Source organism: Narcine bancroftii, chromosome 3, assembly GCF_036971445.1.
Source record: "Narcine bancroftii isolate sNarBan1 chromosome 3, sNarBan1.hap1, whole genome shotgun sequence".
Taxonomy (NCBI): Eukaryota; Metazoa; Chordata; class Chondrichthyes; order Torpediniformes; family Narcinidae; genus Narcine; species Narcine bancroftii.
The window spans coordinates 185,039,616-185,053,745 of record NC_091471.1 but is presented as its reverse complement, the minus strand read 5'-3'; the positions used below and the strand labels follow the sequence as shown (position 1 = coordinate 185,053,745).

The following is a 14,130-nucleotide window of genomic DNA, read 5'->3' as shown; positions in this document are numbered from 1 at the left end:
CAGCAACAAGTCAAAGATCTCCACCAATGCCATTACAGCCATACCAAGGAACCCCATCAATGCCATCACTGCATATCAAGGTCCAACACCCATGGCACCAGTTCAAGTTCAGCCAGCTCCATTCACAAGACAACTAGTTATAAGCCATGATGGACAAGACAATATATTATCATTCATAAGAAAATAAAATTAAATTTTTGCTAATGTTAGTGCAGCAACAAGGTTCATATTGGAAATTCCATTTTTTAAATGGAGATCCATTACAATATCTAAAGATCATGAAATCCTTTGAACATCACGTTGAAAGCAATACTAAAAATGCAAAAGATTGTCCGTATTACTGGAGGACAGGTGAAGGAATTAATCAAAAGTTGTCAATATATGGTTTCAGACCAAGGTTTTAAAATGGCAAAAGAATTATTGCATTATCATTATGGAGATGTACATAAAATCTCAAGGGCCCATATAGACAAGATTCTTTCTTGGCCAGCAATAAAATCAGAGGACGCAAAGGCTTTACAAGCACATGCACTCTTTCTGAGAGAATATTGTAACGCAATGGGAAGTAGTGTACATTTGCAAGAGTTGAATTTGCTTGCTAATTTATCAATTATTAAAAAACAAATTACCTTCCAAGCTGAAGGACTTATGGCGAACCAAAGTTACAGAGCTTAAAATGATTTCCAGAAGGGATGCCACTTTTGAGGAAGTTGTACAATTCTTGGAATGGCATGTGTATATTAACACTGTACCAGTATTTGGAAATATTAAGGATATTTCAATAGTTCCTAAGGATGTAAAGAAGTCCAAATCATCGTCTCAACAGAAACCAAAGGGAAGTACCTTTGTTACTGCTGTGTCAGATACAAGGACAAGAAAGAACAAGGAAACAATGGAAAAAGATCAGTCTGTTCAGGAAAGCTAATTGTATTGCAAAGATAAGCACGCTTTAGAAAAATGTTCACAATTGGAGAAAACTTCGTATGATGAGAAATTAACCTTTTTAAAGAAAAATGCAATATGTTTTGGTTACTTGTGTAAAGGACACATCAGCAAAACTTGTAACAAGCGACTCAATTGTGATATATGCAGTTTAATACATCCCAAGTTACTACATTCTCAATGAAGTAAAGTTGAGAAGGAAATCAAACAATCTGAATCCAAGACTAAAGACACATTCAAAGAGAATGCCTCAGCTTTGGTTCAGAAAGTCTACTGGGGCCAGTGATAAAGTTCTCTCAATAATTACTGTGCAGGTTAAAGCTAAAAAATGAAACTTCATACTGAAGATCTATGCATTTCTTGATCCATGAAATACTGCATCATTTTGTGCTGTTGAATTGATGAATAAACCTAATCCTCATGGTAAAAGATCACAGATTTTGTTGAAGACAATGAATGATGAAAGGAACATTGAAACTAATATAGCTTCAGGTTTACTGTTTGCTGAATTGAATAGCAATGAATTTTGTGATCTTCCAAGTGTATATACTCAGAAGACTATGCCTGTGAATGAAGAAAATCTTCTTTATCAGGATGCTATCAAACAGTGGGATCATCTAAAAGATGTTTGCTTACTCAAGACTGATGCTAAAATCAAGATGTTAATTGGATTAGAAGTACCAAAAGCTCTGGATTTACAGAAGGCATTTGATAAGGTGCAACAGAAGGGACTTATTAATAAGATATAGATGAATGGAGACAGGGGAAGTATATTGGCATGGATTGAGGATTGGTTACTGACAGAATGCAGAGAGTCAGGATAAATAGATGTTTTACTGATGGGCAGTGGTAAGTGGAGTGTTGCAGGGGTCGGTGTTGGGCCCACAGTTGTTCACCGTTTACATTGATGATTTGGAAGAGATGACAGAGTGTAGTGTAGCCAAGTTTGTGGATGATACTAAATTGAGTGGAAAAGCAAATTGTACAGAGGATGTGGAGAGGCTGCAGAAGGATATAGTTAAGTTAGGTGAGTAGACAAAGGTCTGGCAGATGGAGTTTTCTTTGGCTTGGCTTCGCGGACGAAGATTTATGGAGGGGGTAAAAAGTCCACGTCAGCTGCAGGCTCGTTTGTGGCTGACCAGTCCGATGCGGGACAGGCAGACACGATTGCAGCGGTTGCAAGGGAAAATTGGTTGGTTGGGGTTGGGTGTTGGGTTTTTCCTCCTTTGCCTTTTGTCAGTGAGGTGGGCTCTGCGGTCTTCTTCAAAGGAGGCTGCTGCCCGCCAAACTGTGAGGCGCCAAGATGCACGGTTTGAGGCGTTATCAGCCCACTGGCGGTGGTCAATGTGGCAGGCACCAAGAGATTTCTTTAGGCAGTCCTTGTACCTTTTCTTTGGTGCACCTCTGTCACGGTGGCCAGTGGAGAGCTCGCCATATAATACGATCTTGGGAAGGCGATGGTCCTCCATTCTGGAGACGTGACCCATCCAGCGCAGCTGGATCTTCAGCAGCGTGGACTCGATGCTGTCGACCTCTGCCATCTCGAGTACCTCGACGTTAGGGGTGTGAGCGCTCCAATGGATGTTGAGGATGGAGCGGAGACAACGCTGGTGGAAGCGTTCTAGGAGCCGTAGGTGGTGCCGGTAGAGGACCCATGATTCGGAGCCGAACAGGAGTGTGGGTATGACAACGGCTCTGTATACGCTTATCTTTGTGAGGTTTTTCAGTTGGTTGTTTTTCCAGACTCTTTTGTGTAGTCTTCCAAAGGCGCTATTTGCCTTGGCGAGTCTGTTGTCTATCTCATTGTCGATCCTTGCATCTGATGAAATGGTGCAGCCGAGATAGGTAAACTGGTTGACCGTTTTGAGTTTTGTGTGCCCGATGGAGATGTGGGGGGGCTGGTAGTCATGGTGGGGAGCTGGCTGATGGAGGACCTCAGTTTTCTTCAGGCTGACTTCCAGGCCAAACATTTTGGCAGTTTCCGCAAAGCAGGACGTCAAGCGCTGAAGAGCTGGCTCTGAATGGGCAACTAAAGCGGCATCATCTGCAAAGAGTAGTTCACGGACAAGTTTCTCTTGTGTCTTGGTGTGAGCTTGCAGGCGCCTCAGATTGAAGAGACTGCCATCCGTGCGGTACCGGATGTAAACAGCGTCTTCATTGTTGGGGTCTTTCATGGCTTGGTTCAGCATCATGCTGAAGAAGATTGAAAAGAGGGTTGGTGCGAGAACACAGCCTTGCTTCACGCCATTGTTAATGGAGAAGGGTTCAGAGAGCTCATTGCTGTATCTGACCCGACCTTGTTGGTTTTCGTGCAGTTGGATAATCATGTTGAGGAACTTTGGGGGACATCCGATGCGCTCTAGTATTTGCCAAAGCCCTTTCCTGCTCACGGTGTCGAAGGCTTTGGTGAGGTCAACAAAGGTGATGTAGAGTCCTTTGTTTTGTTCTCTACACTTTTCTTGGAGCTGTCTGAGGGCAAAGACCATGTCAGTGGTTCCTCCGTTAGCGCGAAAGCCGCACTGTGATTCTGGGAGAATATTCTCAGCGACACTAGGTATTATTCTATTTAGTAGAATCCTAGCGAAGATTTTGCCTGCAATGGAGAGCAACGTGATTCCCCTGTAGTTTGAGCAGTCTGATTTCTCGCCTTTGTTTTTGTACAGGGTGATGATGGTGGCATCACGAAGATCCTGAGGCAGTTTACCTTGGTCCCAACAAAGCTTGAAAAACTCATACAATGTTAGTAAATATGAGGTCATCCAATTTGGTAGGAAAAATAGAAGAGCAAATTATTATTTAAATGATGAAAAACTACTGTAGTGCAGAAGGACTTGGGAGTGCTTGTGCATGAATTGCAAAAAGTACAGTTGCAGGTACAACAGGTTATGAAGAAGGCAAAAGGAATGCTGGCCTTCATTACTAGAGGAATTGAATTCAAGAGAAGGGAGTTCATGTTGCAACCATACAAGGTACTGGTGAGGCCACACCTCGAGTACTGTGTGCAGTTCTGGTCTCCAAACTTGAAGGGTATACTGGCCTTGGAGACAGCACAGAGGAAGTTCACCAGGTTGATCCCAGAGATGAGGGGGTTAGACCTATGAGGAGACTAAATCGTCTGGGATTATACTCACTCGAATTCAGAAGAATGAGAGGAGACCTTTTAGAAACATATACAATTATGAAAGGGATAGATAGATAGAGGCAGGAAAATTGTTTTCACCGGTAGGTGAGACCAGACCAGAACTAGGGGACACAGCCTCAAGTTTCAGGGGAGTAGATTTAACACAGAAATGAGGAAAAACTGTTTTTCTCAAAGAGTAGCAAATCTGTGGAATTCTCTACCCAGGGAAGCGGTTGAGGCTCCTTCAATAAACATTTTTAAGGTTCAGTTAGATTTTTACACAAAAAAGGAATTAAGGGAAATGGGGAAAAGCAGGTAGGTGGAGTTGAGTCAATGATCAGATCAGCCATGATCTCATTGAATGGTGGAGCAGGCTTGATGGGCTGGATGGCCGACTCCTGCTCCTATTTCTTATGTTGATACTGGATGACTTGACAAAGGAAACTTCACTGAACATTAACAATAGTTCAATTCTCTCCAGTTGGAGATATCATGACCTAGCAGCTTTGTGGCATAAATATTACTTGTTTTATCAGACATGTTTCTTCAAATACCATTAAGCTCTTGTATCATGCTGAAAGTTGCCAAATTATGCAAATACTTTTGATTAAAATTAAATCTTTTTTTAAGCATTTGTAGATTACATTCTTTATTACAGTATAATCTTGAGTGCAAAATATTCTCATTTTCTATTTGAGCAGAAATAACCTTTCCTTTTGGTTACTGCTCAGGGGATTCAAGCAGGTGGAAACATTAGTCAGTTAAAATTGTGGAACTAGTGAAATAATTTAAGCCAATTAGATTTAAATGTGAAAAACAAATGCTAAAAATGCACAGCAATGATGTCAGCTTCTGAGATTAGAAAATAATAATAATAAATTGAAGATTCATGGGAATGTGCCACAAATATGCCAAATACAAAATCAATATCAGGAATACTCAGCATCCACGGAGAGAGAAGGTTCATTGTTAACAGTTCAAATGGAAAGTCATTAATATGAAATGTTATCTCTTTCTCTGCACAGGTGTGATCTGCGTGTCTTTCAGCATTTCTGCTTTAATTTCACACTTATAGCTTTTTTTTGCTTTAGGAGCATATATGACAACTTTCTTTCTCTTGTAGGATGGTGAGATTTTAAGTGTGATCGTTCTATTGGAAATAAACATTTAAAGTTGACCTGAAAATCTTTTTCCAAACGAGTAACCTACTTTAGATGATGAGCATCTTGCTATGAGCTCCAAGAAATTTTGTTCTGCATCATTAACTTTGCAAACTGCTTGAAGTGTGAGACAATAACTTTAACAGATCATCCGGAAACTGGTAAGGATAGGACAAACAATTTCCTTAATCAATGAAAATAATTTGAATGGACAAACATCTAAAATAGCTGTTTTGACACTCATATCAGAGGCATTATTGCTTGAGTTGATTAATGCACTCTTTCAAGTAAGCACTTACTCCCTTATGTCGCTGCTTAAATATTACTGGAAAATAGGCTTGTTCTGAATTATGTTACTTATTGAATATGATTTGTTGAAGCACTGCAAGTCATGGCATTTCAAAGCATGATATTATTTCTGCAACCAATAGATTTCTGTTGATGAGTGCACTAAAACACAAACACTGCTATATCTGTTGATTAGTAATCAATGACACACCAAGCAAAGTTTAGCAGAGATTTTCCACAACAAATCAATTTCATATGCTAAAATCAAAAAACTTAAATTTTGAATAAAAAGTCTAATAATAACATACACAGAATCACATTAAAAAAAAAAATTGGTATTAGGTTTGGAAAGAGGAAAACTACTTAGAAGTCATAGTTGAGGCTTTGATGATAATTTCCCAAAATTCTCTGGACAGTTCCTGGTGGATTGGAAGATGGCGAATTTCACGCTGCTATTCAAAAAAAGAATGCAGGTGAAAGGCAGGGAACTATAGGCTAGATAATTAAACATTTGTAAATGGGAAAAAGCTTGATGCTATCATTAAAGAAGAAATAGTGAGGCATCTGGAGTGACATGGATCCATCAAGCAGATGCAGCATGGTTTAAGCAAAGGCAGGTCCTGTTTCACAAATCTACTGGAGTTCTTTTGAGGATATAATGAGTGTGGTAGCTAGAGGGTAGCAATGGATGCTGTTTACCTGGGTTTCCAGGTGTTTGATAAGGTGTCACATAAAAGACATCAATAAGACAAGAATGCATGGAATTAGGGGTGATGTATTAGCATGGATAGAGGATTGGTTAATCAATAGAAAGCAGAAAGTTGGGATGTTTTTCTGGTTGGCAATCGGTGGTGAGCAGGGTGCTGCTGAGTTGGTGTTGGGCCTGCAACTGTTCACAGTAAACATTAACAATCTGGAAAAGGGGACAGAGTGTAGTGTATCTAAGTTAGCTGATGCAATAAATTGAGTGGAAAAACAAATTGTGCAAAGGATATAGAGAGTCTGCAGAGAAATAGGTTAAGTGAGTAGGCACAAGTCTGGCAGATGGCATACAATATTAGCAAATGTGAGGTTATCCACTTTGGAAGGAAGAATGGAAAATCAGAATATTATTTAAATGGCAAACGATTGCAGCATGCTAATGTGCAGAGGTCTTGAGAGTACTTGCACATGAATTGCAAAATGCTGGTTTTCAGGTGCAGCAGGTTATCAAGAAGGCAAATGGAATGTTGACCTTCATGCCAGAGGGATTGAATTAAGGTGATGAATGAGAGGTTATGCTGCAACTGTACAAGGAACTGGTGAGACCACATCTGAAGTATTGTGTGCAGTTCTGGCCTCCTTACTTGAGGAAGGATGTACTGGCTTTGGAGGCAGTACAAAGGAGGTTCACCAGGTTGATTCCGGGGATGAAGGGGTTGGCCTATGAGGAGAGATTGAATCATCTGAGACTGTACTTACTGAAATTTAGAAGAATGAGAGGGGCTCTTTTACAGACATAACATTATGAAAGGCACAGATAAGACTGAGATAGGTAAGTTGTTTCCATTGGTAGGGAAGACCAGAACTAGGGAACAGAGCTACAAGATTCAGGGTAGTAAGTTTAGGATAGAGATGAGGAGGAACTGCTTTTCCTAAAGGGTGGTTAATCTGTGGAATTCACTGCCCATTGAAGCAGTGGAGGTGATGTCAGTAAAAATATTTAAGACAAGGTTGGACAAATTTCTATATAGTAAGGGAATTGAGGGATATAGGAGAAAAGGCAGGTAGGTGGAGATGAGCCAATCATCAGATCAGCTATGGTCACATTGAATGGTAAAGCAGGCTTGATGGCCTACACCTGCTCCTGTTTCTTAGGTTCTTAAATATAATTAAACTCCAGCAACATTCTCTGATGTTAAACAGCCTTAATTTTTTGCTCTGTTTAATATATATTTATGGCAAAAACAGCAATATTTCTAAACACATTAAGATACCACCAGCAAGCTCTATTTCTTACAAGGCCAACAGCAGAGCACCAGAAATCAATCTTCAGTTTTCATTTCTCATTGAATCTTTGTGTTGAAAGGCCAGCATTTTGTCATGTATACACCGATTAATGGCAGCAGACTTTATTTCATTATTTTGTAAGCAAATTATCTGGTATTATCTGATCCCAGAAGCTGTACCATCGCTGAGCATTTCCAACATTTGTTATTTTCCTTTTTTATTTCCACATTTAAATTTTATTAACTAAATCATCACATACAAAAAAAAAATCAGATTAATTTTGTTTTAGGTTAATGGATAACATCCACTTACTTGTCCTATTAACTTAATAATGAAGTCAACAACAAGCTTGGACTCCTTGCTGAAGATGCCCTGCCAAAGTTTATCCACAAGTCGTTGTGTTAAGTAAAATACGTTGTTCACTAATACACTGTAACTTCCTCCACTCGCAATAGGCAATGTTGAATCTTCACCTGAAACAGTTATGAAAAATATCAATGTTAGTTGTAATAAGAATGATAATAATCACAAATATTAATGCAGGCCCCTGAATAAAAAGATGGGGGTGGGGAAGGAGGTTGATGGGAGGAGAAGAGGTAGGACCACAAGCCAACAGGTAAGAGGTCACAGGATGATACAAATAGGAGTTTAGAAGAGAAAAAGGCTGAGAAGTAATAGTGGAGAGGAAAGTGAAAGTGATTGGGAGCTGGAAGAAAGGAGACAGAGGAAGAGGGAAACAGAGTGACTCAGAGGGGTTTAATGGAAATTGAAAAGTTGATGTCAGTGCCTTCTGGTTGGAGAGTGCCCAGATGGAATTTAAGGTGTTGTTCTTCAAAATTATGGGTGGCCTCAGTGCACAAGCCATGGATACACAAGTCATTGTGAGAATGTTGTGTGATGTTAAAGTGGTTGGCTAATGGGAGGTCCCTGCTTTTGAAGCAGACAAAGCAATAAAGGTGCTCAATGAAATGGTCTCCCTATCTGTGATGTGGTCTCCTCCTCATCAACTTCTCAAATCTCTGCTAACCACTCCCGCCATCCCCGACTCTCTCTCTTTCCCCACCCTCTGTCTCCTCTCCTTCAGCTCCTCACCATTTGCACTTCCCTCTTATATCAGAGAATTTGAAACTATTGATTCAAAGGCGGAAGCTATAAATTACCAAGATGCAATTTGGAAACAAATATACCACTTGCAACTCTATTTATCATGTGAAAGAATCACATAAAATCACCCAAAACAGAAATAATGCATCTTTTCCACTTTCACTGTGCAACGTTTTGTTAGAATTCACATAATTTAGAAAATCTCCCTCTATCCGATTCTTGCCAGATGGAACAATACTTAACCTACCTAACAAAACATCTGCTGCCAACAAATGATCCATTACACTGTCCAAGATACAAGTTTGAAATTCTTTTTGCTGAGCTCGTGTTGACCTTTCAGGTGATGCCTTGAAGACAAAAAAGACCAGAGAAATTAATCAGCATGATAGAACCATAGAACAATTACAGCACAGAAACATGCCACCTCACCAAACTTTTTTTTTGCCTCATCCCACTGACCGGTGACCAGTCCATAACCCTCCATACCTCTCCCATTCATGTACCTGTCCAAATTCTTCTTAAATGTTAAAATTGAGCCCACATTCACCACTTCAGTTGGAAGCTCGTTGCATACTCCTACCACTCTATGTGAAGAGGTTCCCCCTCATGTTCCCCCTAAACTTCTACCCTTTCACTCTTAACCCATGGCCTCTGGTTTGCATTTCATCTACCCTCAGTGGGGAAAAAAGCCTATCTACATTTACTCTGTCTATTCCCCTCATAATTTTAAATACCTCTATCAAATCTCCCCTTATTGTTCTATGCTCCAGGAAATAAAGTCCAAACCTGCTTAACCTTTTCCTGTAACTCAGTACAATATCCAAGTAAATCTTCTCTTATTGATATCGTTCTGGTCGTTAGGTAACCAAAACTCCAGACAATACTCCAAATTTGGCCTTACCAATGCCTTATACAACTTTAACATAACATCCTAAATATTGGACTCAATACTTTGATTTATGAAGGCCAATATGCCAAAAGATCTCAATACAACCCTATCCACCTGTGACACCACTTTCAGGGAATTATATATCTGTATTCCCAGATCCCTCTGATCTACTACACTCCTCTGTGCCCTACCATTTACCATATATGTCCTTTCTTGGTTTATCCTTCCAAAATGCAATACCTCACACTTGTCTGCATTAAACTCCATCTGCTATTTTTTCAACCCATTTTAGCAGCTTGTCCAGATCCCTCGCAAAGTTTTGAAAACTTCTTCGCTGTCCGCACCACCTCCAATCTTAGTGTCATCTGCAGACTTGCTGAACCAATTTATCGCATTATCGTCCAGATCATTGATGTAGATAGAAAACAACAATGGTCCCAGTACCGATCCCTAAGGCACACCACTAATCACAGGTCTCCAATCTGAGAAGCAATCTTCCACCACTACTCTCTGGCTTCTCCCATCCAGCCATCATCAAACCCATTTCATTACTTCACCATGAATACTGAGCGTCTGAATCTTCCTGACTAACCTCCCATCCAGGATCTTGTCAAAGGCCTTACTAAAGTCCACATAGACAACAGCCTCAGTCTTTCCTTCGTCATCTTTCCTCATAGCCTCCTTGAAAAATTCTATAAAATTGGTTAAACATGACCTACCACGCACAAAGCCATGTTGATGATCCCTAATCAGTCCATGTCTAGCCAAATAAGCATATATCCGATCTCTTACAACACCTTCCAATAATTTACCTACTATTGATGTCAGGCTCACTGGCCTATAATTTCCTGTGTTACTTTTGGAGCCTTTTTTAATGGAACAATGTGAGCTAGTCTTCAATAATCTGGCACAACATCTGTGGCTAAGGACATTTTAAATATTTCTGCCAGAGTCCCTGCAATTTCTACACTAGCCTCCCTCAAGGTTCAAGGGAATATCTCGTCAGGCCCTGGGGATTTATCTACCCTTATTTGTTTTAAGGCAGCAAAAACTTCCTCCTCTTTAATCTGTATAGGTTCCATGACCTCACTGCTTGTTTTCCTTACTTCCCATGACTCTGTGTCTGTTTCCTGAGTGAATATCGATTTAAAAAAAAATTATGATCTCCTCCATCTCTTTTGGCTCCATGCAAAGCCAACCACTCTGACCTTCAAGGGGACCAATGTTGTCCCTCACTATCCTTTTGCTCTTAATATCCCTCACATTGTCTGCCAAAGCAGGGTCATGTTTTCTTTTAGCCTTCCTGATTTCTTTCTTGAGGTTTTTCTTGCATTTTTATAAAAATATTCCTCAAATACCATGTTGCCTATACCTGTTATGCCTCTCTTCTCTTCTTCTGAACCAGATCCCCAACATCCCTCGAAAACCAAGGTTCCCTATGCCTTTGATACTGATAGGAACATAGAACTCTGTACTCTCAAAATTTCATCTTTGAAGGTCCTCCATTTTACCTCACACATCTTTGCCTGAAAACAACTTATCCCAATCCACGTATTCCAGATCCTTTCTGATTTCCTCAAAATTGGTCTTTCTTCAATTTAGAATCTCAACCCAAGGCCCAGACCTATCCTTCTCCATAATTAACTTGAAAATAATGGCATTATGATCACTGGACCCAAAATGTTCCCCTATAGGAGATCCAAAATTGCACTCTCTCTAGTTGGTACTTTGATATATCGATTTAGAAAACTTTTCTGAGCATATCTGACAAACTCCAAGCCATCCAGTCCTTTTACAGTATGGGAGTCCCAGTCAATATCTGGAAAGTTAAAATATCCTTCTGTCACAACTTCATGTTTCCTACAGCTGACTGCTGTCTCTCTACAAATTTGCTCCCCCAATTCTCGTTGACTATTGGGTGGTCCATAATACAACCCAATGAGTGTGGTCATGCCTTTTCCATTCCTCAGCTCCACCCATGTAGCCTCATTTTACAAACCCTCTGGTCAGTCCTGCCTGAGCACAGCTGTGATATTTTTCCTGATAAGCAATGACACTCCTCCCTTTCATTCCCCCTCCCCCCAATCTTGACCAAAGTTGTGTATCATAATTTTTAAAATTCAATAAAACATGTCCACAATCGTGGCCAAAAATTAAAAATATGGTGCCCACTGTATAACCCTGTGCAAAAGTACATTAAATGGAAGGGTAAAGCACAATTCCCCACAGAGCTTGGCAAAAACAAAAAATTGCTTTTTAGATGCACAAAAAATGTGAACATCAGAACAAAAAATGTATTAACCTGTTTCTCTCCCCATTATTTCTACTTAATCTGGTGTGCATTTCCAGCATTTTAACTTTTTGCTTCACATTTTCTCCATCTACTCTTTATTTTTTTTTGTTTATCTTCTCCACCAGCTTAAGACCATGTCCGTATTTCTGGAATCAGAAATTGATTCCAAATATGCCTTAATGGTTGGTTACTGAAGCAACCTAAACAATTGTTATACAGTTATAATCAATTTATTTTACATTTTAAATTAATTTAAAAAAAAATTGGACATATAGCATGGTAACAGGCCATTTAGGCCCACAAGTTCATGCCGCTCAATTTACACTCTATTGACTTACACCCCTGGTGCGTTTTGATAAGTGGGAAGAAACTGGAGCCCCCTTAGAAAACCCACACAGACATGGGGTGTATGTACAAACTCATTACAGACAGTGTGGGATTCAAACCCTGTCCAGTCCTGATTGTTGGCGCTATAAAGGTTTTGCGAAACCACGACGCCAACCATGCTACCCAAATAAAGGTTTATTTAGAATTATTAAAGATTTTTTTAAAAACTGCTTTTCAGAAAGTATCCTGGTTCTGAAGCAAAATTCACAATAAATCTACCAATATAATGAAAATGTGGTACAAAATTTTATATTAGATATTGAATTCATGATTCTCATGGGTGGCATGGTTAGCAAAGCCGTTATCACAATGCTATTAGAGTGCCATTGATCTGGGTCTGTAAGGAGATGTATGTTCTCCCTGTCTCTGCATGGGTTTTCCCAAAGTGCTCCAGTTTCCTACCACACTCCAAAACACACAGGGTTGTAGGTTAATTTTGGTATAATTTGGCAGCATGAGTTTAAATGGTCAGAATTGGGTTCTACTGTACTGTAAATAAAATATTGCAAACATAACTAACAGTCCTGTACTTTTGGATAAATTAATAGGTTTTAGAATTAATTACTTCAGAAGGTGATGGAGACAGTTTACTTTTTTCTGTTATAATGGAATTGGTTAAGCGTGAGTAAGAAAAAACTGCAGGAATGTAGGAAAGAATTGTGAAAAGCAGATATCAAATTAAGAAGAAATAGAAGGAGTTGGCCATCTTGTCTATCAAATCTATTATGCCATTCAATAATGGCTGATCTGGCTGTGGACTCAGCTCCACTTTTCCCCTTGACCCTTAATTCTCGCTCTATAAAAATCTATCCAATTGTTATAATTAATTGAAGTAGCCTCCATTGCTTCCTTCAGCAGAGAATTTCACAGATTCACTACTTTCTGGGAAAAGTATTTCCTTTTCAACTCGGTCCTAAATCTACTCCTCCACATCTTGAGGCCAAGTCATCGAATTCTAATCTCACCTACTAGTGGAAACATCAGTCTCACCTCAATCTATGAGATCCCCTCCCATTCTTCTGAACTCCAGCAAGTATTGTCGCAAGTGACTCAATCTGTCCTTATAGGCTAACCCCCTCATCTCTGGAATCAAGGTTCCTTTATTGTCACATAGTAATATATAAAAATGTAATACACATGATATACTTCAACTTTTGTCTGCCACAAGGCAAACAAAGTTCACCAGGAACATTGCCTGGGGCACCAAACAATATGAGAAAGAGAAGCAACAGAGACACCCTGTGTTGGTAGATTTGCCTCCAGTGCTCCTACAGCCTCTGCAGTCGCACAGACTTCTGTTCAAATCATTGGCAACTTGAGCTCCTGATCCAAACCTCTGATACAATCAAGAGCCTTCAGCACCAGAGGTTCTTCAGGAGCGCTTCTTTCCTTCAGCACCAGCAGCTTACAGCCTTTGTGTCGCCAACACCTTGTGTAGATTCTTCAGGCATTAAACCCCTCACTGGTCTACTGCCATGACCACCTTCCCTGTTAGGTTGTCTCCCATGCTCCTCCTTCAACTAGCGATGTTCTCCTCAGTTCTGGTGCCCTGCTCCTCCGAACTCTGCAACCCCTCATGGTAACTTCCCAGCACAAGCCCTGCCATCTTGGGCACAAACGTCTGTGGTTGCAGTATTAAAAAAAAACATTGTCAGCTCCTTTAACAGACTGTTTAAAGCCTGAACGGAGCTGTTGCATCAGGACCGGGCTGTACATCCCTGTGGTGCAGCGCTGTATCTCCACTCACTGCTCTCCTGGATTCGCATCAGCGCTGCTATTGTTTCCCCCATAAACCTCCAATGCAGCACTTCCAAAGCCAGTATATCTTTCCACAAGTAAGATGTATGCAGCACACCAGGTGCTGCCTCACCAGTACACTTGCAGCAGAATTCACCTATTCTTAAATTCAATCCTTCTAGCAATGAAGGCCAACATTCTCTTTCTTATAACAGTACCA

At 40.2% G+C, this 14,130-nt stretch overlaps 1 protein-coding gene across 6 annotated transcripts in view; it reads right to left on the bottom strand.

Moving 5' to 3' along the window:
• The window catches only part of wdfy3 (WD repeat and FYVE domain containing 3), a 444,121-nt gene that overhangs the window by 154,634 nt on the left and 275,357 nt on the right, over positions 1–14,130 (bottom strand). For all 6 annotated transcript variants that reach the window (XM_069926060.1, XM_069926059.1, XM_069926063.1 and 3 more), the window contains 2 exons: positions 8,852–8,951; positions 7,813–7,973 (listed from right to left, as the gene is read on the bottom strand). In XM_069926060.1, the coding sequence (XP_069782161.1) occupies positions 7,813–7,973; positions 8,852–8,951 (261 nt within the window). The remainder of the gene's footprint in view (positions 1–7,812; positions 7,974–8,851; positions 8,952–14,130) is intronic.